Source organism: Peromyscus maniculatus, chromosome 2 (genome assembly GCF_049852395.1).
Source record: "Peromyscus maniculatus bairdii isolate BWxNUB_F1_BW_parent chromosome 2, HU_Pman_BW_mat_3.1, whole genome shotgun sequence".
Taxonomy (NCBI): Eukaryota; Metazoa; Chordata; class Mammalia; order Rodentia; family Cricetidae; genus Peromyscus; species Peromyscus maniculatus.
The window spans coordinates 9,625,821-9,648,098 of record NC_134853.1 but is presented as its reverse complement, the minus strand read 5'-3'; the positions used below and the strand labels follow the sequence as shown (position 1 = coordinate 9,648,098).

Genomic DNA, 22,278 nt, shown 5'->3' with positions numbered 1-22,278 from the left:
TTTATTTTGTTCTGTTTTTTCTTTTATTGTTCTGTCTTACTATTTAGAACTCCATTTAGAATTTTTTTTTTATTTTTTTATTTTTATTTTTTTTTGAGACAGGGTTTCTCTGTGTAGCTTTAGAGCCTGTCCTGGAACTCACTCTGCAGCCCAGGCTGGCCTTGAACTCACAGAGATCCGCCTGCCTCTGCCTCCCAGTGCTGGAATTAAAGGCGTGCAACACCGCCCGGCTTCCATTTAGAAATCTGAGATTATCTAGAGTGTCTGTTGATGCCATTTATGTAGCCTTTTCAGTGATTGCATTTAGTTTTGTGTTATATAATAGCCTCCCCTTATTCATAAAGGTACATTCCACAAAAACCCATTGTAGCACTAAACTTTTTTTTAAGACTTTATTATTGATTCTTTTGTGGACTTCACATCATGCATCCCAGTCCCATTCATCTCCCTGTCTCTCCATATCTGCCCTTTGCCCCTGCAATCTCCCCGCCCCATAAAATAAAATTTAAAAGAAAAGCAAAATCAAAAAACAAAACAAAACAAAACAACCTAACATACAAAAAGAAAAAGAAGTCTTGGTGTGGAAGCTGTGGTGTGACACAGTGAGTCACACAGTAAACCCTTCAGTCCATACATCTTTACTTGCAAATGTTCATTGCAATGAGTCGTTGGTCTGTTCTAGGCCTCTGGCTTCTGCTACACCCTCAATACTGGGCCCTCTCTGGGACTCCTCTTGGATATCCTGTTGTTGGCCTGTGTCATAGAGATGCTGCTGTTTGGATCTGTAGGTTCATCCCTTTCACATGCTCCAGCAGTTCATAGTTGGTGGATGTTGGGGTGGGCCAACTCATAGCTCTGGTTCTGGGCCTGGTAGTTGGGTGGTAGCTGGGTCAGCCTGCCAGCTCTCCTGCATCAACACAATCAGAGCAAGCTGTCCAGCATTGCCCCAGCTAGCTCACCCACTGCATCAGGCAGCAAGGAGCAGGGCCAGTTCTGCACTTGTGCCCTCAGGGCCAGCTCACCAGCACCCACACCACCAGGGCAGCTCTACTGTGTTGCCTGGGGGAGGTGCACAGCTTGCTCTCCCGAATGCTGCAGGGCCGTAGCACTAAACCTTTAATGTACTGTGTGTGTGTGTGTGTGTGTGGTTTTTTTTTTGTTTGTTTTGTTTTTTTCTCATATGACCTGCAGCTTTGCCACAGAGTATCAGAGCTGGTCTGTTCTTTGGTTTTATGTCCAAATATTTCTTTTTGTTTAAATTAAAATATAATTACATCATTCCCCCTTCTCTTTCCTTTCTCCAATCCCTCCTGTGTCTCCTCCAATCATAGCTTCTTTCTCTTCAGTTGTTTAATATAATGTGCATGCATAAATATATAAATACAATGAGCTGAGTCTATCCAGTGCTGCTTGTTTGTGTATGTTTTCAAGGATGACCACTTAGTGCAGGAAACCCAACCAAGGGACCTCATTCCCAGGGAGGACTAATTCTGCTCTCAGCCTTCCCTCTCCACCCGTAGTTTTCTGTCTAGGGATGAGGCCCTGTGAGAAAAACCCCTTCCACATTAGAATGTCTGCTGGGGTTGTTTCTGTTCAGGTCTTGTTTAGATAGCCACATTGTTGAGGTATCATGAGTAAAGCTTCCCTGACATTCTAGAAGACACAGTCTCATAGTAGATTTCCTAGTCCCCTGGCTCTCAAAATCCTTAAGCTTCTTTTTGGCAATGTCCTTGACCTTGGGTGCAGGAGTTGTGCTGAAGACACATTCATTAGGCATGCGGATCTTATGTTCAGTTGTTCTCTTCATTTTCAACGGTTACGGTTTTCTGAATAGTCTCCATCTGTTACAAAGAGGGGGTTCTTTGATGAGAGGTGAGAGCAGTACTTATCTGTGGGTACAGGGTAAGTTTTAGAACGCAGCCAGGGAAGAGGGTCTAGTGAAGTGGTGGCAGTTAGTTCTCTGCTAAGATCATGACCTCACTAGCCCCAGGGAACTGTCTAGCTTTCCAGCACCAGGCATGATTTCCCTCCTGCTGAGTGAACCTTAAGTCCAACTAGAGAGCTGTTGGTTACCACCAAAGTATATGTGCTGGTGCGCCCTTAGGGATGCTGTGCCATGCTGGCCGTTGTTGTGGTGCATGGAGTCACAGCTGGGTAGGACTGTTGGTTTCTTCTCTCCCTTGGAACCTTGCATGGCACCTTCTGGTACTGTGAATGTTAGTCCTCAGGAAGAGGCTTTCAGGTCAGATCTCACTTGGATCCTCCAAGTTCTAAGTCCAAAATGCAGATGTCTTCAGCCTCTAGGAGGCAACCGAGGGCAACAGCAGTAGCTATATTATGGGAAAATCTGGGACTCCCCACTAACAACTGGAAAGGGGCTTTCTCATGCCTGCTACTGAGGTTTCTGTCAGTCTGTGGCTCTCTTAGTGGAGAGCGTTGTCTGTCCAGGCCATATAACTTCATGGTGTGTGTGTGCATTCATACATACACTTCTATGTATTATATGTAATTTTAAGTAAATAAAAAATAATTTTCCTTGTGGCTTTTCAAACATCCTTAGTATTATTTCCCCCTCCCTCTCTCCCCCCTCCCTCTCTCCCCCCTCCCTCTCTCCCCCCTCCCTCTCTCCCCCCTCCCTCTCTCCCCCCTCCCTCTCTCCCCCCTCCCTCTCTCCCCCTCCCTCTTCTTCTCTTCTTCCCCTCCCTCCCTCTCCCTTCTCCCTCTATCAGCCCCCCCTCTTCCCCAATTAAAGCCCCTTCCCTCCTTTTCATTTCCCTCTTCATATCACTTTGGACCCGTTAGTAAGGCAGTGACGGCTTCTTGACTGAGTGATGCTGCAGTGATCTGGTAGGAGGGTGGTTCGTGAACAGCGAGAGGTGGGTAGCACACACACATGGATGAAGTGGTGCCCCGCGGCCCTGGGAGCTGCCCAGGATGCAGTCTGTGCCCCCTCCACTCAGCTGTCGAATTTATCCATTATACTTTTAATTTATTGTAAGTTTTAGTATTTCCATTGGGTTCTCAGTCTTTGTCTCTGTCTGTCTGTCTCTCCGCCCGCACGCCCCCTTCCCCTGTTCTCTGCCTGCCTCTCTTCCTCTCCCTCTTCCTCCTCCTCTCTCTCCCTCTCAGGCTGGCCATGAGCTTCATGTTTCTTCCACTCCTGCCTCCCGAGTGCTGGGATTGCAGGCCTGTGCCACCAGCCTGCCTGTCTTGGCCTCCTTTGTCCGGGTCTTTCTGTTTGCTGAGGCTTCCTGTTTTTCACTTGTGTTACGTATTTGCATTTGCCCACTGAAGAGTTTCATCATGGCTCTTTTACATTTTTTGTTAGATTATTCTATAAATCTCCCTCATACTGTTGGCTTCTTTAGTTTAGCTTTTTCACTCTGTCTGATATTTTCATAGTTATTCTTTTGACTAGTGGTTTTTTTTTAAATCTAGGTAGATTCTTACTATAAATCCTAACATTGCTGCATATTACTCAGTGTCATAGTTACTTTTCTATTGCTGTGAGGAGACACCATGACCAAGGCAATTTATAGAAGTAAGGGTTTATTGGGACCTACAGTTTCAGAGGGTACGACCAGGACCAACATGACAGGAAGCATGGTGGCGGGCAGGCAGACAAGCATGGGACTGGAGCATTAGCTGAGTCCACAGATAAAGGGCATGGAGAAAGAGAGAGAGAGAGAGACAGACAGACAGACAGACAGACAGACGAGACAGAAAGCTAAATGGGAATGTCATGAGCTATTGACACCTCAACCCCATCCCCAATGACACATCGCTTCCAAGAAAGCCACACCTCCTAACCTTCCCAAACAGTTCTACCAGCTGGGGACAAAGCATTCAAATACGTGAGCATGGGGGCTGGGGCATTCTCATTCAAACCACCACGTCCAGGTAACCTTGAAAGAGTTTGCCTGACAACAGTTTCTCATCTCTAATGTAGGAAAGCCCTGTCTCACGGTGGTGGTGGGAGTTCAGTAATGCTAGGGAAACAGGAGCACAGTGCCAGTATTGTATCCGCAGGGTAGCTGTGCACAGTGGTTACATTCAGAAAGTCCCACAGTGGGAGTATCAAAGGCACGATCAGGAACAAAAGACAGATGGTGGGAGAATGGGTTCAGGACCTCTGCAAATAAAGGGTCAATATAGTGGACTGTGACAAGCCCCAGCAGGTAAATATGATGTTTAGTTGAGGTCCACAAGCAAAACCGAGTTCAGAGAAGGTACAGACCTAGGGTGGTTACATTGAAAAAAGCATATCCAAAATAGAAATGAACAGTTGAATGCTGTACAATGGTAGCGACTGTTCAGAACAACTGGACTCTGTTTGGGCAGAAGTGTGTTTAGTTTATCCCAATAGAAATGTAAATACAGTTTTCTGGGAAACCTAAATGACAAGTTAAAGATCCTTAAATGTACATATCTTAAATTCTTGTTTGATTATATTTTGAGTCATATTATTGAAAAGCAGCTTAATTGTACAGCATGAAAAAAAAGAAATTTGATTGATCTATATAGTTCCCAATGTTCAAGTTGAAAATCACTCAGAAAGTGACTATCAATTACATAAATTCACATGTCTGCAGCTGCCTTTTTGGTGGACTCTAGAAAGAATGGACTCTGCTTAGACTTTGCCATGTGGTGGGAAACCCTAACTGCATTGGCTTGCTGCCACTGAGATGCTGCTGTGAGGACTGAGAGCATCTTTATTATCTGCTGTGCTGCTCTTGGAGAGCAGCCCTGGAATAACAGCCAGGGCAGTGATAGATCACCTGGAATCCCAGCGTTCACTGGGCAACGAACGGCAGCTTGGCTGACCCTTGGGGCCAGCCAGGGACACATAGAGGGGTCCTATCTAAAAGCAAAAGTAAGAAATCTTCAGTCTGAAGTAATGATGTTAACTTTCTTGATGGCTTCCTCTTTTTATTTTGAATTTATTCTTTTTTGTTAGTTCTTTGAGAAGTTATACAATGTGTGTTGATCAAATTAATTTCTCTTTGCATATGATCCAAGATCCAGTCCCCAATTCCCTTGTTTCTTGACTTACTGAACTAAGTATATAATTTAGAGTTATAGAGTTTAAATGATTTAAATAAGAATTATATATAGTGTGCATATAGATAGTGAAAAGATGGAGGAATAGTAACATTTCTCTTATCAAGTTGGAAACTGTTTTCCTAGTTTTCATGAAGTATGATAAAGTGCATGTGGCAGGTACACATTGATCCCTTTTGACATGTTTGTAAGCCTGTGAAGTGAACACTTCTACCTCCCCCAGAGTTTCCTCAGGCCCTTTTGTAGATTGCCACTCTTGCCGGCTCCGTTCCCAGGCAACTGCTGACCTGCCCTCTGTCACCATTAATAAATGGCAGCGGTCTTCAAGTGTAATATCCAATCCAGAATAGGAAATAAGACACGTTCAAATATTTCTGTGGGAATGTGAAGTTAGTACAGTTTATTTGGAGGACACTTCAGTAATGCAAAATAAAAAAGAATCTAAAATGCATATCCTTTGAGTTAGAATTCTACTTCCACTTAAAGGAAACAAATGTTCACATGAACAGGGATTTAGCTCCAAGAATGTTCATCGTTATGTCTACAGTTGTCAAAATCAGAAACCAATTCAATGTGCAGCCGCGTAGATTTTTTTTAATGTGGTCCTGGGGTTGAACCCAGACCTCTGTGTGCACTGGGAAGAACTCCACCACTATGTTTCCCTACCCTAATCCTGGAACTGCTTTAAACACAGCAGTTCACGGAACCAAAATGCCGTGTTTGAAACTTAGTACAGAAATGTTCTTATGTAATCAACAGAAGTCATGTAGAGTCTTGGATTTTTATTTCTCTTGAAGTTGCAACAAGGACTAAAAACATCTTTAAAGCAATGGATTTATCTTCTGGCTATGGAGATTTTGCTGTATTTTTTTTCTTCGAATTTTGAAATTAGAATTTTTTTAGAATTAAAAAATACTATACTTATTAATGTATAGAACTTGAAAACTAACGCAAAGGTATAACGAACACTAGAAAATTGAGTCGGTCCTTTAAGCTAGTGTCATTGTGACAGCACAGAGCTTTGTGTGCCTTTGGAGTCAGGGTACCGGAGCCCTGCCTCGGCTCTTGCAGTTCCCCCACTCTCTGCGTCCTGGTGGTGAGAACCCGTTAGACACTGTGGGAGGTTCCTCGCAGCACGGACTCTCCAGGCCCTTCCCGTGTCCATCCGCCGTAGTTCTCTCCTCGCTCCTGTACCTAGTGAGATGCATACTACATTTGTATGACCTGTTTTCATTCTCTTGCCCTAACAAGCTGTCGGTGACTTCAAGTCAGACAGTATTATTGGCACACTGTCCAGAACACATCAGTTAGAATTAAAGTCAGGAGCAGTGAGGGAGCGGAGGAGAATGTGTATACATATGTGTACATGTGTGTGTTACCAGCCCGGACAATCAGGAAGTGTGTCTGGGGTGTAGGCTCTTCATAAAGAATTTGGTAGGCCAGCATGGAGTGATGAGGAGTCAGAAGGGCTTCCGTGTCATCTGAACGAGTTTAAATGCTGTAGTGTCAGTGGTGGGAGCCAGTGCATGGCGGAAGGAGAGGATAGTAGTCTGCGAAGCCCTGGACCCTTCTTATCTCTACAGACATGCCAGCTTACATAGTACATGGGTGTATTCTGTTGATGAAAAATCTAGAAACTAGTCAGAGAGGCTCCTGAACCCCAGGCAAGCATGAAAGTAGCCGTGTGGCACTAGCTGTACCTGAAGTGACAGGAAAAAATTAAGTATCTGTGTACTGTATTTCTAGCCTATGGCATTGTCCTTATAGTTGAGGTAACCCTCCTACCAGCTCCCAGATTCTCCCTAAGAAGGAAAAGGATGCATCCTGAGCCCAGTACCTCACCTGTTCGGAGCCTGTTCTGATGGTTGGTCTCTGTTTAGCCTGGCTGAGAGTGCTAATGGGTGTGGTGTACTTGGCCACCTCGGCCCACTGAAGAGACAAAGGTGAAGGTTGTGATAGCCATTTCCAGCCTAACCCAGAGCGAACAGCTGAAAAAGTTTCATGTGTGGAGAGATGGCTCAGCAGTCTAAAGCATTTCGTGCTCTTGTGGAAGACCTGAGTTACATTCCCAGCACCCACAGCAGGTGGCTCACAAGCGCCTGTAACTACAGTTCTAGGGACCCAACACCCTCTCCGCCTCCTTCCACACACATGCGTATAACTTAAAGTGAAAGGAGTTCCCATTCAAGACGTCAACTGCAGCACCTGTGGGAACTCTCAGTAGCTCTGAGGAGTCGGCTGTGCTGCCACCTAAGGCCATGTTGGCATCATGGTCCATCCTGATGCTGGAGGCCATGTTGGGGTCCATGTCCCATGGGTCACTGGGGACCATGTTGAGATTTTTGGTGTATGCTGCCACTGGAAACCATGTAGAGGTCCATGATCTGTGCTTCTGCTGGCTATTATGGGCAGGGAAGCTTCTTTGCAATGGTATTGATGACTGTAGACTCATAATTGAGAAGGAGAGAAATTGAAGGCTTCTGTGACACCCTCCCCCTCCCACCCCCAAAAGAAACATTCTAGACAGGAAGCCGTTGAAGAGAGTCCTTCAAAATTGTGATAGGATTGTGAAGTGTAGCTCTTCACAGTTGATGGCTTCTGGGGGCACGGGATGGGGAAGGACTCAGTTTTCTTTAAGGGGCTGGCCACTAGGGAATTGACCATGCTCCAGTGAGTATATGGGCAACACAAATTGGACTAGTGTATTTTTTTCTTTTCTCTTTTTCTTTTTTGGGAGGGGACAGAGGTTGGTAGGTAGGTGGACTTCGGAGGAATGGAAATTGAGTGTGATAGGGTGTGTTGTGTGAAATTCCCAAATAAATGTTGGGGAAAAAGTAAACTCTTGGAAAAACAATCACTTCAGTGTCCAGAGATGTCTGTGGGACGGCCATCGAGGAGTAGCAGACGAGCAGGCCACTGGCGGTTGGTTTGTGTCTCTGAAGCTGGTATTTGGATTGAGGCTGCCGTCATTTGTCTCCTTTGCCTCAACTGATGCTCGTTGAGGATGTTTCCTCTCTCATGTGAGGTGCGCACTACTGAGCTTCAGGATGAAGACTGTGCCCATTCCCAGGCTTCTCCCTTTCAACTTTGTACCCAGTGTTCTCTGAATACATGCTGCAGCCTCCTCCCCAGGCCTGAGGAAGAGGCTTGGTGGGCGGGCAGTTTCTCGTTCCTGCGTCACTACAGCAAAGGAAGCCATTGACTTAACAGTGCTGCAGTGTGTTTCTGTTTGAATTATTTTAAGTGCATTAACACCATGCCTTTATTTCATTCATAGCTCCAAAAGGAATTCTTCATCTCTCTCCTGATGTTTATCAAGAGATGGAAGCCAGCCGCCACAGAGTGACCTCTGGCACGACTCTAGGCTACTTGTCACCCAAAGATATGAACCAACCTTCAAGTTCTTTCTTCAGTATGTCTCCCTCATCGACTAGTTCAGCCACAGTTGCCAGGGAACTCCTTATGAATGGAACATCTCCTACAGCTGAAGCCATAGGTTTAAAAGGAAGTTCTCCTACCCCCCCTTGTTCTCCAGTACAGCCTTCAAAACAACTGGAATATTTAGCAAGGATTCAAGGCTTTCAGGTATGATTGAAAAGAAAACAAAAAGAAAATAGAAGAACCCATTAGCCCCCAGTCCTTCATTTCTGTGCATCACAAGGCTCATTCTGGCCTGCTAGTGTGGCCTCCATTCTACTTACATTGTAAACTACGTAGGAACACAGAAGACAGAAAAAAGAGAGCTATAGTACATGCCTTGTTTTCTCTCTTCTGTCCAGTAGTTCTGTTGCTGCTGCCTGGCTCTCTTCATAGTCATATTCACATTTATACTCTCACTCGCGCTCTCCCTCTCCATCCATCCCTCCAGCCCTGCCTTCCTCCTCTGTCCTGTCTCCCAGTTGGTCTTGGTTGGGTGCACCTGTCTTCTCACTGTGTTTTCCACAAACCGAGTTCTCCTTGAGACACTTGGCGTTAGTGTTTTACATCACTGTCCCGCTTTTTTTTACAATTATGGTTGAGTTTTTCTGCTGATGATTTGATTTAATAGCAGTTTTGAATTTGCCATGCTGCAGCTGGTAATAATGTAGGTACATTTGTCAGGTTCAGCTTCCTGGAAGTCTGTTACCTTAGGATTCATTAAACACGGCACTGACAGTCATGGAATGCTTTCTAGTTGTTGAGGTATAATAATGAGGATCTGTTGTACTGGATCATGTGCTGAGCCAGCGAGGTGGAGAAGCATCTACCTCTGGTGGTACAACAGCTGTCTTGTGGTGATCTCAAACCAGCACACAGCTGAATTGTATGTACGGATTTGGGGATTAAGCTTCTCCTCTATTTATTCTTTGTCCCCTTTTGGAGGAAAAAACACAACAACAACACTCCTTTAAGTATATATATGAACCCTTTTAAAAGAATTGTTAAATGTGGGAAGGAAGTTCACGTGTGCTGGTTCTTAGTTGCCTTGAAAGCTGTGTACTGAAATGTTAACTGCCAGTCAACTGGATGAAACTTCAGCTTGCCTTCGTGTAGGAAGATATGGCTCTCTACATTTCACGGTCTCACCACTCTCCATCTTAGCCTCCCCCCTCAAGACCCAAACCTGTAATTTCCTGTAGAAATGTTCTAGAAGATGTGTACTGTGTAGAATGATCATGTATTATAACGTTTCACGGGGTCAGTTATACAGTGGGAAAGAAGACCATGTGTTGGGAGTATTTTGCATGTTTGGTTTGGTTTCTTACTTCACAGATCCCTTCTGATTCTTTCAACTCTATTGCCAGGTAGTTGCTAGTGTTTTTAAATCAGACTATTAATATCAAGTTGAAGAAGATGTTACCAATTACTGACTCTGTCATCTGAAATTTAAATGCTTAATTTTGAGTTATAATTTTAGAATTTGTTGTTTACCTTAAGAATTACAATAAATCACTGTTTAAACAAAAGGCTTTGATTCATATAGTTAAAGTACTAGACTAATACTTAGTTCTACCAGTAATCTACGTAGGATAAATTACAATAAACTGTGATGAAAAGAAACCCACTGCTCATTCATCAATGCAGTCCTTTAGAAATGTCTGCGAGTGGCACTCCAAACTGTACACACAGCACAAGTTGCATTCAGCTCAGAGCTGAGTTTTCCTTGGTTATAAAACAACAGATATGATTTTGCTGCCAGAAGAACTGAAGTTTTCAAGATCTCTCTTCATTAGTTCTTGGCAATGATAATGGCTATAATTTTATCAGATCTTTGCTTTAACCAACATGGGGTCTGCTACCCCCATGGCTGGGTGGCTGTTTAGGCTGCTCTTAAAAGCTTGTGCTGAGGTAATATGCTCTTGTTTATGGGCACGTTAAACATTTCCAGATCTGTGTTCCATGGTTTTTGCATGTTAGTGACTATAAGCAGCTGGTTTTTAAATATTACCGGGCTTCTTCATTTGAGTGGGTCGTGCTGCCTGTGGATCACAGCCTGCCAGCCGAACAGCAGTTTCTTTGGGAAAGTGGACTCCAGTGTGTCACATGAATTCCCATCATTGTGCCACTGTGGAAGGTTCTTTGTGGTTAAGAGTATTAAAGCATATTTCTTTCAGGGTAATTTCCTCAGGTAGAAAATCTAACAGAATTTTTGTTTCTTACGTGATTGAATTAGACTGTAGCTAGAAATTGTAAGACCAGCTTGTGAGAGATGGTGTGTCCTTCTGTTACTTTTATTCTGGAACTTGAAAAACAATAAATTGTTGTCTTTGTTCCTAGGCCAGTACCTTTCCATTTCATCCACACTGAACAGCTGTCATTCCTACAGAGCTGTGCAGATTCCCTGGGCCTCCCCTTGCCCATTGAAATTGAGTTACACGTCACAAGCTGCTGTGTGAGGGAGTCATGTCGTATTGCCAGGGGAAAACACTTGAGCCTGTGAAAAGGGTGCTGTAACTTAATTTTATTTTCACTTCCTAGTCTTCACTTGAAATTTACAAGTGACAAAAAGCTGATTTGCTCAGGCAAATGTGGGTATTAGGTTCACATCCTTCTGTTTAAATGTATAAAATAACTACAGTTATTACACAGTGAATGTTCTTCACACAACTGATTTCACAGAGCAGAGTGTGACTGACATTCACACATTCCTAATCACTCTTTATTCTCAGGAATTCCCACCGAAGATTGTTAAGTTTTATTTTGATGTGTGTGTGTGTGTGTGTGTGTGTGCGCGCGTGTGTGTGTTATGCATGTTTTTGCAGATGCTCTTGTAGGCCAGAGGCCCCAGGTCCTCTAGAGCTGGGTCACAGGTGGACGCTGGGAATTTTTACAAGAACACTCTGCTCCTACCACCAAAAGATTTTCAGTATTTTAGAAATCTGACTTTTAGGTCCTTTCATAAATGAGTACTTTTTTCTCTGAAGTTTTATTGAGTATATTTTAATTATCTTTTTAAAACTTGAGAATTCTTGCAGATATATCATTTTTAGAAAATATTTATGTCAATGATTTGTACACTCCAGATGTTGTCCGCCATAACCAGTCTGCATCTATAACCCCTGCGCATTTGAGAAAAATAAGTCAAAGTTATAATTAAGTCATAGTGTTGCAGAGTTTCTCGTAAACGTTGCTGGTCTTTAGTTACAACACCACACTGTTTCAAAGTTATTCGGTGTTGTAAGGAAAATTATGACAGCGATGGCTGGGATACTGTGCATTGGAGCTGAAGTAGAAGATTTTGCTTATATTATAGTTTGCATTCTTCTAAAGTTTTTACCTTTACTGTGCTTTTCTATTCTCACATTACTCATAAATAGTAGAATGATCAGTTGCTTATTTAAAGGAGTCATTAGGAAAATTTAACTTCAAAATGAAAATGAATAATTCTAATAAATTTCTCTCCTAGATATATTTAATTTCAGTTTGCTCTTATCTATAATGTCATCACCATTCACAGAATGGTATCATTTATGATTCCTTTAGAATAAAATATATCATTTTATTCCTCACATAAGTGATATAAGGAAGCACTTAATTGGTGTTTCAGTTAAACTATATTAGTTTATTTTCCAAAATGGGAGTTTTAGATAGTGATGCCATTTCTAGCAAAAGGAGAATATGTACTTAAACAGGAAGCTTTGCTTTCAGGTAAAACTCACATTTAATACATTTCATCTGCCTTTCTTAAGAAGTTAGCGGCTTTGAGCTCACCATGATGGTCCAGGCTTTTCGGTGTTTACATGTGGCAGTCTGACATTAGTGCAGGTCACACCGTGATGCGGGCACAGACAGGTGGGAGAGACTGGGCTCCCTCAGAATCATTCTCCACACCAGATACTTCAGAATCCACTTCAGAGTGACTGTTTACAGTGGGATATTCTTGTTGGTGGTGGTGGAAGTGTTAGTGTTTTAAGAATGGGGTATGTGTTTTTAAATGGACAATAAAAGTACAGTTTTGCAAATAGAATATGGAGAAAGAAGCTGTTCATCTACACTCCACATAGAAATGTGCCCCCATATTTTACATCTCCCATCTTACATCCCCCATTTTACATTCTCCTTACAGCATAGCCTTTACTGTGTCTGAGTTCATGTTCTCATCTAAGCTATGATGCACATCACAATCCAGAGTGCCAGGAAGGATGCACCTGTGGTTCTGACCTGGGCTTAGTATACGCTGCTGTGGTTTCATTTACTCTTTGAAAGCGCCTCTTGGGTTTAACCTCAGCTGCTTTCCAAAGACTTGAAAAATGGGGTATGTATTTGATCTTCCTGCAGTGGCCCTAAAACTCAGGAGTATTCTTTGGGCAACTTAAGTTCATGCAGTTTGACTTATTCTCTCAGATACTGCTGGCTAAACCCCCTGAAGTTTGCAGACTACACACCTTATAACTATTCGATAAAAAGGGGTTATAGATCACCTCACTTTACTGACATGGAAAAGACAGTAAAGAAAAATCGCATGTTTGAAGAAAGAAATCCTGGTGTATATAAGAAAACATACTTTGATGAGTACCAGTTCTACAGGTAAGAAACAAGGTCTTGGGTAAAGCAGTCCATAGTATTGTACTCCATTGTTCAAAACTGACCCTATTCTAAATAGCTGTAATGTATATGTTAAATGGTATCATTTGTATAAAACTTTGAGAGTAAAGTATGATGTGCTATGTTAGTGTTTCAGAACTCTAAAGGCAGAGACACTCATCTTGAACCTTTCTGCACCAACATGTACATAGTGAGGCATAGAAAATATTTCAGAGGAAAACTAGTATGCAAGTAAGGTAGAGTCCTTCACATCACAGGAACCTCGGCATCCACCTGAACTAGTGACCGGGTGCAGGGGAAAATGGCTGTCATCATGCAGCCTCCCTAAGTCAAACCGTCCGTCACCTGTGTTATTTGTCAGAAGATATTTCAACTCAACATGAAGATTTTGCTATCTGGAATTATTTGAAGATGAAATATTTGAAGGAAATGTGTTTTTTATTTTAATGTGGATTGTATTTCTTTTTGGTAGAAAGATTGACAATGATGTGGATTTTTTTTACCCAGTGACATACGATTAATTCTAGCACCCACTGTGGGGCTGGCAGCCATGTCATGTTGAATGAGTCCAGTGTTGCCCTTTTTCCCAACATTCTGTCTAAAGATGCCTGAATTTCCACATAGGTTGCTCTCTCCTCCCACTAGGAAACCCTTTAATTATATTGCATTGATTGACTGGTTGGTTGGTTGGTCGGTTTGTTGGTTGGTTGGTGAGGGTGGTTTTATGTGTGTATGATTGTGTGTGCATATGGAAGTCAGAAGAATCTCCTTTCTCTCCTTCCATCATGTGAATTCCAGGAATTGAACTCAGGACATCAAGCTTGGCTGCAGCCTCCACAAAAGAAAGAAAACGCTCTGTGGAATAATGAATATAAAAGATTCTTGAAACTCAAAAATCCCCCAAACTACCCACCTTAACACTTGGGGGCATCTGACTATTTAGGAGACACAAGGATAAACGAGGGAAGGAAACTAATATTTATGGACTGGCTTATAGTATACATTGATATAGGCATTATGTACATTATGTCGAAGTGGCTGGCACATTTGTGCTTGGAAATCCTTTGTTGTTGTTTGCTATTTTTTTTTTAAATTTTAAACCATAATACTTGCATGGTGTTTGAAGGCTGGATCCTGTAGTATGGCTAGTGTGTGATGGTGGCCTGTGGTCTATGGATACTAGTTTGTTTTAACCAGAGGTCAATGATGAATAGCTTTATTTCTGGCCTTAACTTTGCACAACTGGTCTGAACCATCTAAAAATTCTGACTGTTTTGAGTGGAAAGGGAATTTGGGTTTTGTTCTAAAATAATTGGTGGTTCATGCCTTTGATCCCAGAGGTTGAGAGGCAGAGGCAGGTGGATCTCTGTGAGTTCAAGACCAGCCTGGTCTACAGAGCTAGTTCCAGGACAGCAAGGGCTACACAGGGAAACCTTGTGTCAAACAAAACAAGTTCTATGCAAATATTTAAGGCTGTACAGGGTAAATATCATATTAGTAATATAATAAATTACTTTCCTAATTGTGATTATATTTTAAATCTTGGCATATTTTAGGCTCTAGAAAGTTCTGCCACCTTAATATGGCTACAGCAACAAAAGATTTAGGAGTGACGAGATGGCTCATTGGTAAAGACACTTGCTGCCAAGACTGACAGCCTGAGTTCGAGCCTCAGGACCCCCATGGTGGAAGGAGACAGCCAACTCCTGCAACTTGTCCTCTGTCCTCCACATCCCTTGCCATGATGGCATACGTACCTGCACACACACAAATATTAGATAAATAAATGTAACAAAAACACTTAACTCTCAGAAAATGGGTATTGGAAAAATGTAACTATGTATAGTACAGTCCTTTTATTAGTATAAGCAAAATCTTGAACCAAGTTTATTGATTGGAATATTTTGGGAAACAAAGACTCCTTCTGGAAAATGGCATTAAGGTCACAGTTTGTACTCGCACTATGGATAAAGAGGTAGTAGATAGTTTGTGACAAATGTCCATTCCTTTAGTTTGTATGTGAAGAATGAAATAGACACAGGCTTAATCTGACTATAAAATGTGATCTCACTGAACACTGGAAGCTGTGGAGCAGAGGACAGGAAGCAAGCGCTTGTGTAGCCACTCTGGACAAATAAGGCACTGAGTACAGAAGTGATGGTTAACGGGGGGGACTGATGGGTTAGTCAAACCAATACAGAAAGCCAGGGACCACTGTCACAGAGTTCAAACAGTATACAATCGGATAAAAGTCGTTAAGAATCTGCAGTCTGCTGCATGAAGTTATGTAGTCTCTGTCCCCACCGAATTGATATGTGTCATCATCAACGTGACCTGGTAAGGTTTAAATTGAGATGTGAACTATGTCAAGAATTGTGAATGGGAATGATCAGTTAACTGAAGGAATTAGGAAAGAATCATAACATTGGAGACATTGGGGTTAAGTTTTCAAGAGATCATAGGCACTTAGGGTGGCTAAGAAGAAAAGCAGCTACAGGCAGAAGAGGCAAAGTACTGAAGGCGCAAATGGGCCTTGTGCTTAGAAGGGGGACATGGCCAATGGGGAAGCAGAATGATGTGTGTGTTTTATTAGAAGTTCACCACATATGACTGATTTGCAGAAAGATCATCCTATACACATTGTAAGCGAATGCCAACAGTCAGAACGACCAGTAGAGGGTTTTGTTTTGTTTTGTTTTAATACGAATATAAGAGAAATAGCAACGTTTGAATTATAATAGCTCTAGTGGGCATAACAGAATGAGGTTATGATACAGTGGTCTCAGATATAACTGAGAACACTCAGCAGTCTTGTGTGCTGACTTCAAAGCAAGAGTTACATGTGTTGACATGTCAGTAGTGACCATTTGATGGTGTCATGAGTGAGTGTGGTAGGCAGGGTTTTCCTTTCACTGTGATAAGATGAAGAAGCAGAGAGGAAGTGGAAGTCTCATTTTTACACCTGTGGGACATTCAGCTGGAGTTGTCCAGTAGCAATCCCAGATGGGTGACAGTAGATCAAACGCGCAGATCTGAGTCATCACTATATAGATGGAGCTGGGTCATGGGGGCAAACAGAGTTAGCTGTGGAGAGTGGCCAAGCCCTGACAGATTGCTGGTGGCCTCTAGCATGTAAGAGATCCATTGGGTCATTGCCATAACCAGTGCATGTGGAGCCTCTACCTCCAGACCAGCCAGCAGAGCACGTTACACTGAGCACGTCGCGTGGACACAGCAGTTGGAGTTGCTGCCCTGTGATGAATAGGAGTGTGTGGAGGGTGGAGCCCAGGTGCAGAGGAAGGAAGTCACAGAGGTATGGCTACTAAAGTCAGCTTACTGCTGAGACAAGTTGTTTGGAAATGGGACAGATGCAAATAATGACTCGACTCCAGAAGTAATAACCGTAACTACACTTTCTAAATGTTTTCATCAGTGCTATTGAGAAACAGCGTACATACAGTAAAGTCTGCTCGTTTTAGTTATAGAGTCTGGTTCCTTTTTAAAATGTCTACAACCACGGCACTGCTGCTCCCACCACTGTGAAGCATGCGCTGTGCCTCTGGGCCACAGACTCCCCATGCCTTCTGAGCTCTAGACAGCTGCGGGATCCTTTGTGGCACCGAGGTTGTCTGGTTTTATATAAATGGATTCGGAGCTTTGGCCTGTCTCCTACCCATAAAGCCAGATGCATCGTTGTCTTGTGAGTCAGCACTTTGCTCCTTTTCGTTGCTAAGTACTAGTCCATTGTATGGCTGTATACCAAAAACTGCCTCTGAGTTTACATGTTGGTGGGTTGTTGTAAGTTTGGCACTATTATGAATAATGAGGTTTATGAATATTTATATGCAGGAGTTTATACAGTTTCCATTTCCCTTGGGCAAACAGCACAGAGTGGAGTTGGTGGCTCATACAGTTGGTGTACACATACTTTTATTAAGAGCACTGATTCATCTTCAGCGTTGTGCCCCACACCCACCGGTGTCGGGGGTCCTGCTGCCCCTCTGCTTGGTCTTTCTAACCACAGTTACTCGGTTGAGGGTGTGCTCGTGTGCCATTCACATCCCTCGTGTGGTTCACTGTCACTTAACTAGTTCTTTTTATTTTAAATATGTTCTTCCAGAGTTTCATGGTGTCCACAGTGAAATGTGATCATACCCACCCCCATCTCTCCCTTCTCACTGCCCCTGGAGCCCATGCACATCCTCCCATCCACCTCCTGTCTTCTTTTTTCTTTTTTCAAGTACAACCCTAAGTGGTATTCCCTACACACACACCAAGTCCAGTTAGTGTGCTGATGTGTGTGGTGTGGCGTCATCCACTGGAGTGTGGGGACTGGCCGGTGGCCACACCCCCGTCGGCTCACAGGCCATTTGCAAGTGCCTGAAACCATCATGGTTTCAAATTGTGATGTTTTGTTTTGTTTTGTGTTTTGTTTTTTGAGGCAGGGTTTCTCTATGTAGCCTTGGTTGCCCTGGAACTTGCTCCATAGACCAGGCTGGCCTCGAACTCAGAGATCCATCTGCCTCTGCCTCCTAAATGCTGGGGTTAAAGGTGTGCGCCACCACCAACCTGCTTGATTGTGCTTTTCTTATTACTGAGCTACAAGGGTTCCTCGGATACTGAATACAGCCACATTTGCATCGATGTTACACAGATGTGCCTCATATAAATGTGCCTGCCTCTGACCCACCTTTTCATTGATGTGATCTTTTGAAAAAGCTTTCTGTTTTGATGAAGTAAAAAAACTTTCAATGCCCCCTCCAGGCCCCCTGTCACCCCAGCAGTGGATTTTGCCTATTTGGTCTTATCTAAGAAATTCTTGGCTACCTAAAGTCTCAAAGACTTTTTGATTTTTGTTTTTAAAGCTGTGTCTTAAATATGTGTCTGTGTGGTTTTTCCCCCCAATTAGCATACAAAGCAGTGTATAGCATCAGTATGTCCTCTAAGAAAGCCTGCCAGCAGCACCCCTCTCTCTCCAGCCTGTTCCTGAGTGTCTTTACATTTGAGAAATGAACTCCAGATCATCTTCTGTAGATGAGTCTTCGCTTCTTGGGTCTCGTAACCTGTTAAGCCTCTTGGACTAAACTACAAAGTGTCTTCTCCATGCTAATGCCTGGCCAACACCCAGTTCTCGCCTTCAGGACCTTGGCTTTCCCTGTGTTGCCTCTGTGCTGGGTGATACAGGTGTAAGCCAGCAGTGGGGGCTGTTTATGCCCAGATTTGGGGGCCGTTCTCGTTTGCCTCTCCTAGTGTTCAGGATTTATGCCCTAAATTTCAAGTCAATCTGCTAGCCCCAGGCCCGTGGATACTTGAAGATAGTAAGCCTTCACTTAGGTTTCTGTCATCTGACCTGTGCCGATTGGAGACCCACCACTCTCGGCCAACACTCATATCTTCTGTGTTCTTTCCCGTCGTGTTCCCTAGGGTCCATCTGAACCCTGAACCCAGCCGTCAGCGAGGGTTTGGGTAGTTTGTATTCCAGATAGCGGCTGCGTCATTTGGACAGCTCTGTGGCTCCTAGAATTTCTCCCTTAAATACCTAGCTCTTCTGCCAGCCCTGAACCCCTTCTCTTGCCTCTTCCAGCTGCCAAGACTTGAGTTTTACATCTGTAGACTATGGGAGATAGACTGTCCTCGGCCATCACTGCCACAAACAAAGGATGAACATAAAATTATACTTTTTCCTACGCGAGCATTTTGGCCTTCCAAGGTGAAACTCTGACTTGGTTATTCCTGAATTTGATCCATTTTAGCCATCACATATTTTTAAAATCCAGGTCTTAACATTGATACCTGCAAGAGACTTAATAATTCATCCTTCCATTAACAAAAGCTAGAATTCTACCAATACATTTTTTAAAATTCCACTGAGTTGACCCTTTAATTACCCTTTAAATTACAAGGTAATTTTGGCATTTATCAACAGGAATCAAGCAAAATATGGAAAAATCTATATATACAAAGATGTTCGGTATCCAGTCTATTCTATTAACAATGTTTTAAACAAAAGAAATGTATTCTCCTCAGGATGTGGAGGCCTGACTTCAGCTCAGTGGCAGGAATGGCTGTTCCTAGGAGTTCTCAGAGTAGTCTGCTCTAGACCTCTCCTGGGTTCTGTGGCTGCGGGCCCCAAGCTCCGGGCTGCATAAACTCACCGTTTCTGAGTCGCCTCGGGACGGCCACCTCGGGGCCTCTGTACCCATGTCGTCTTTGTTCCTTTAAGGTCAACCCCAAACCCAAGATGATCTCATCTTGAAATAATTAGCTTGCTAACACTTGGCAGAGATCTTCATTTCAAGCTAAGACCTCATTCAGAAGCACAAGGCCTACGCACCTGCTTATCTATGGGAGCCTCTGTTTATCTGGCTGTGTTGGCACCTCTTGTGAATGTGAATATTTATTTCTTTTAGCACCTTTGGGGGATTCTAACTGTGTCTTCTCCTAATGCTTTTTCTGTCCATTTTTTCCTTGACTCCCTTCCGCAACTTTGCTTACATGCCTCTCAGGTATTGCTCCGAGCTTCCTGAGACAATGTGTTTTCCCATTCTGGACTAGATAATCATTTCTGGTGTTAAGAAGTTTACTGTTTATCCTCTGGGGTTTGTTTGGTTTTGCACCTTGGACAGTACGCTCTTCTGGAATTTCCATATGCATCTTTTTCGTAGTTTCTGCTTCTCTGAAGAGACTTTCTACCCTTTCTTGACAGGAGTATGGAGTATGGGTTAGTTTCTAGTCTTTTGAGTATGAGTTACCTCTTCCTATATCTTCTAATTCCATATTACATCCTTGCTGTTAGGAATGGTGGATTTTAGAGGCTGGCTTACATTATTCTGAATAGTGTGTTTTCTGAGGCACAGTTCTGGATGGACTCACACTCCAAACTTTGTATTTCTTCTCAGACTTTGACTTCTGAGACAGTAGTCTCTCTTGGTTCTGCATCCACTTTCTGTATGAAATGCTGCAAAGGGAAATCTCCTGGAGTTGGCACTGGGTGAATATTGCTGCAGGATAGCATGAGTGTAAACTTTTTTAATTAGTAAATGATGGGAACAAGGTGAAAATGGTGATGAGTACTTTTTCCTACAGTAGATATGTATCTCTGGGTTTGGTGGTGTTATATAACTGTCATATAATTCTCACAGTCATATTGAGTAACCTATAGGTCAGCTTTCTGGCCTGGGATCATTGTGTGACCCCATACTATATTTAGTTATAACCTGGGATCATTGTGTGACCCCATACTATATTTAGTTATAACCCTGGGATCATTGTGTGACCCCATACTATATTTAGTTATAGCCCTGGGATCATTGTGTGACCCCAAACTATATTTAGTTATAACCCTGGGATCATTGTGTGACCCCATACTATATTTAGTTATAACCCTGCTCCCCTATCAAATAACCATTCTTGTGTCTTTCATAATCTTGATACTTTTTGAGGAATACTGATCACTTATTTTGTAAAATGTTTTTTTTTGGTTTTATTAATTGATTCTTTGTGAATTTCACACCATGCATTCTGATCCATCTTACCTCCCCATCCCTTCACATCTGCCCTCTGCCTTTGCAACCTCTCCCCCAAAACAAAACCAAATTTAAAAGAAAAAACAAAAACAAAAAAATAAGAAGAATCTTGTCATGGAAGCCATAGTGTGGCCTGTTGCGACACACAGTTTACCCCTCAGTCCATTCATCTTTACCTGAGAGCATGCATTGCCTCGAGTCATTGGTCTGGCTCTAGGCCTCTGGCTTTTGCTACACCACCTATGATAATGGGCTCTCCCTGGGGCTCTCCTTGGATATCTTGTTGTTGTCCTGTGTCATGGAGATCCTGCTGTTTTGGATCTGTAGATTCACCCCCTTCAGATGCTCTAACAGTTCCTAGAATCAGAGGATGTTGGCATGCGCTAACTCCTAGCCCTGCTTCCGGGCCTGGGTGGTAGCTGGGTTGGTCAGCCCACCAGTTTTCCCTCAGCCAGGCAAGCTCTCCAGCACTGCTTCATCTAGCTCACACAATGCAGCCTGCAAGGAGCAGGCCAGTTCTCCTCCTCTCCTGCCTCACGTCTAAGTCCCCCTCACTCACATCACCGGGGCCAGCTCTACTGTCTTGCTCAGGCAAGGAGCTGGGCCCTCTTTCCTGATTGCTGTAGGGGGCGCATGAGTGGTAGAGTGGGGTCAGCTCCTCTGCTGTCACGACCTCGGGCCTGGCTCTGCTGCACCACCACCACCACCACCACCACCACCACCACCACCACTCCCCCCCCCCCCCACACACACACACCAGGTCAGCTCCAGTGTGTTGCCCAGGCTGGGTGCAGGGCCTGCTCTCCTGTGTTTTGTAGCTAGTATGGGGCATGATGGGTTCTCTCTTGTGACCCTGGGCTCTCTCGCCTGTCACAGGTAGCAAGGGGGAGGAGGGGAGGGCATCTTTCCCTCACCCATTCCACCGCATGGCATATGGGGTGAGTGTCAGCTCTGTTGCTCTCACACCCTCAGGGCTGGCTCACCTGTGAGGGGCGGGGCTTGCTCTCCTAGTCTTGTGACCCTGGCTCTCTCACCTGATCTCAGGTGGTAATGGGTGAGGGGGGAGGGAAAATGTTCTTGAATGGTTTTCTTTTGATAATTTTTCATGATTTTGAAAACTAGTTTGAAGCTATGTGGGGAGCTTTGTTCTCTTTATTGAGACAGGTTCTCATGTAGCCTAGGCTGGCCTTTTGCCGTATAGCCAAGGATAACCTTGGACTCCTTGCCTCTCCTTCCCAAATGCTGCGACTATAGACGTGTGCCACCGTGCCCGCCAAGGCTGTGCGTTTTTCTGTGAGTCTCTCGCAGAAACGATGCACCCGCCTCGAGGCTCTGAATGCAGCTGCACTGAGGGTTGTCTGCAGTATTCCCTGTGGACACACTCTTCATAGGCCAGCAGCTGAGAAGAGTCACAGCGAGGAGCAGAGCGTGCTGTGTTCACCAACACTTTACTCTTGGTGTTTGTTCTTTTCAGTGGACTTCCAAGGTGGCTGCGCTGTCCTTCTTGTTGATTGTAGCCATTGCTTCACGGTAGCTGTACCAACCACGCTTGCTCCCTTTCATGGAGAATGCTTTGGGTTCCCTCACCCCTCAGGGGCATCCTTACTATTGAAAACCATGCCACCTGCGCCTTCATGGTTCCTGTTCTGGAGTGGCTTTACTTATG

General features: G+C 43.7%; 1 protein-coding gene across 13 annotated transcripts in view; it reads left to right on the top strand.

Moving 5' to 3' along the window:
• Stau2 (staufen double-stranded RNA binding protein 2) overlaps window positions 1-22,278 on the top strand; it is a 281,249-nt gene that overhangs the window by 156,588 nt on the left and 102,383 nt on the right. For 11 of the 13 annotated variants that reach the window (XM_015993567.3, XM_076563754.1, XM_076563758.1 and 8 more), the window contains one exon: window positions 8,339-8,646. In XM_015993567.3, the coding sequence (XP_015849053.2) occupies window positions 8,339-8,646 (308 nt within the window). Of the gene's footprint in view, window positions 1-8,338; window positions 10,008-14,642; window positions 14,867-22,278 lie in introns of those variants that run through there. The other 2 variants (XM_076563761.1, XM_076563762.1) reach the window with 2 other exon arrangements.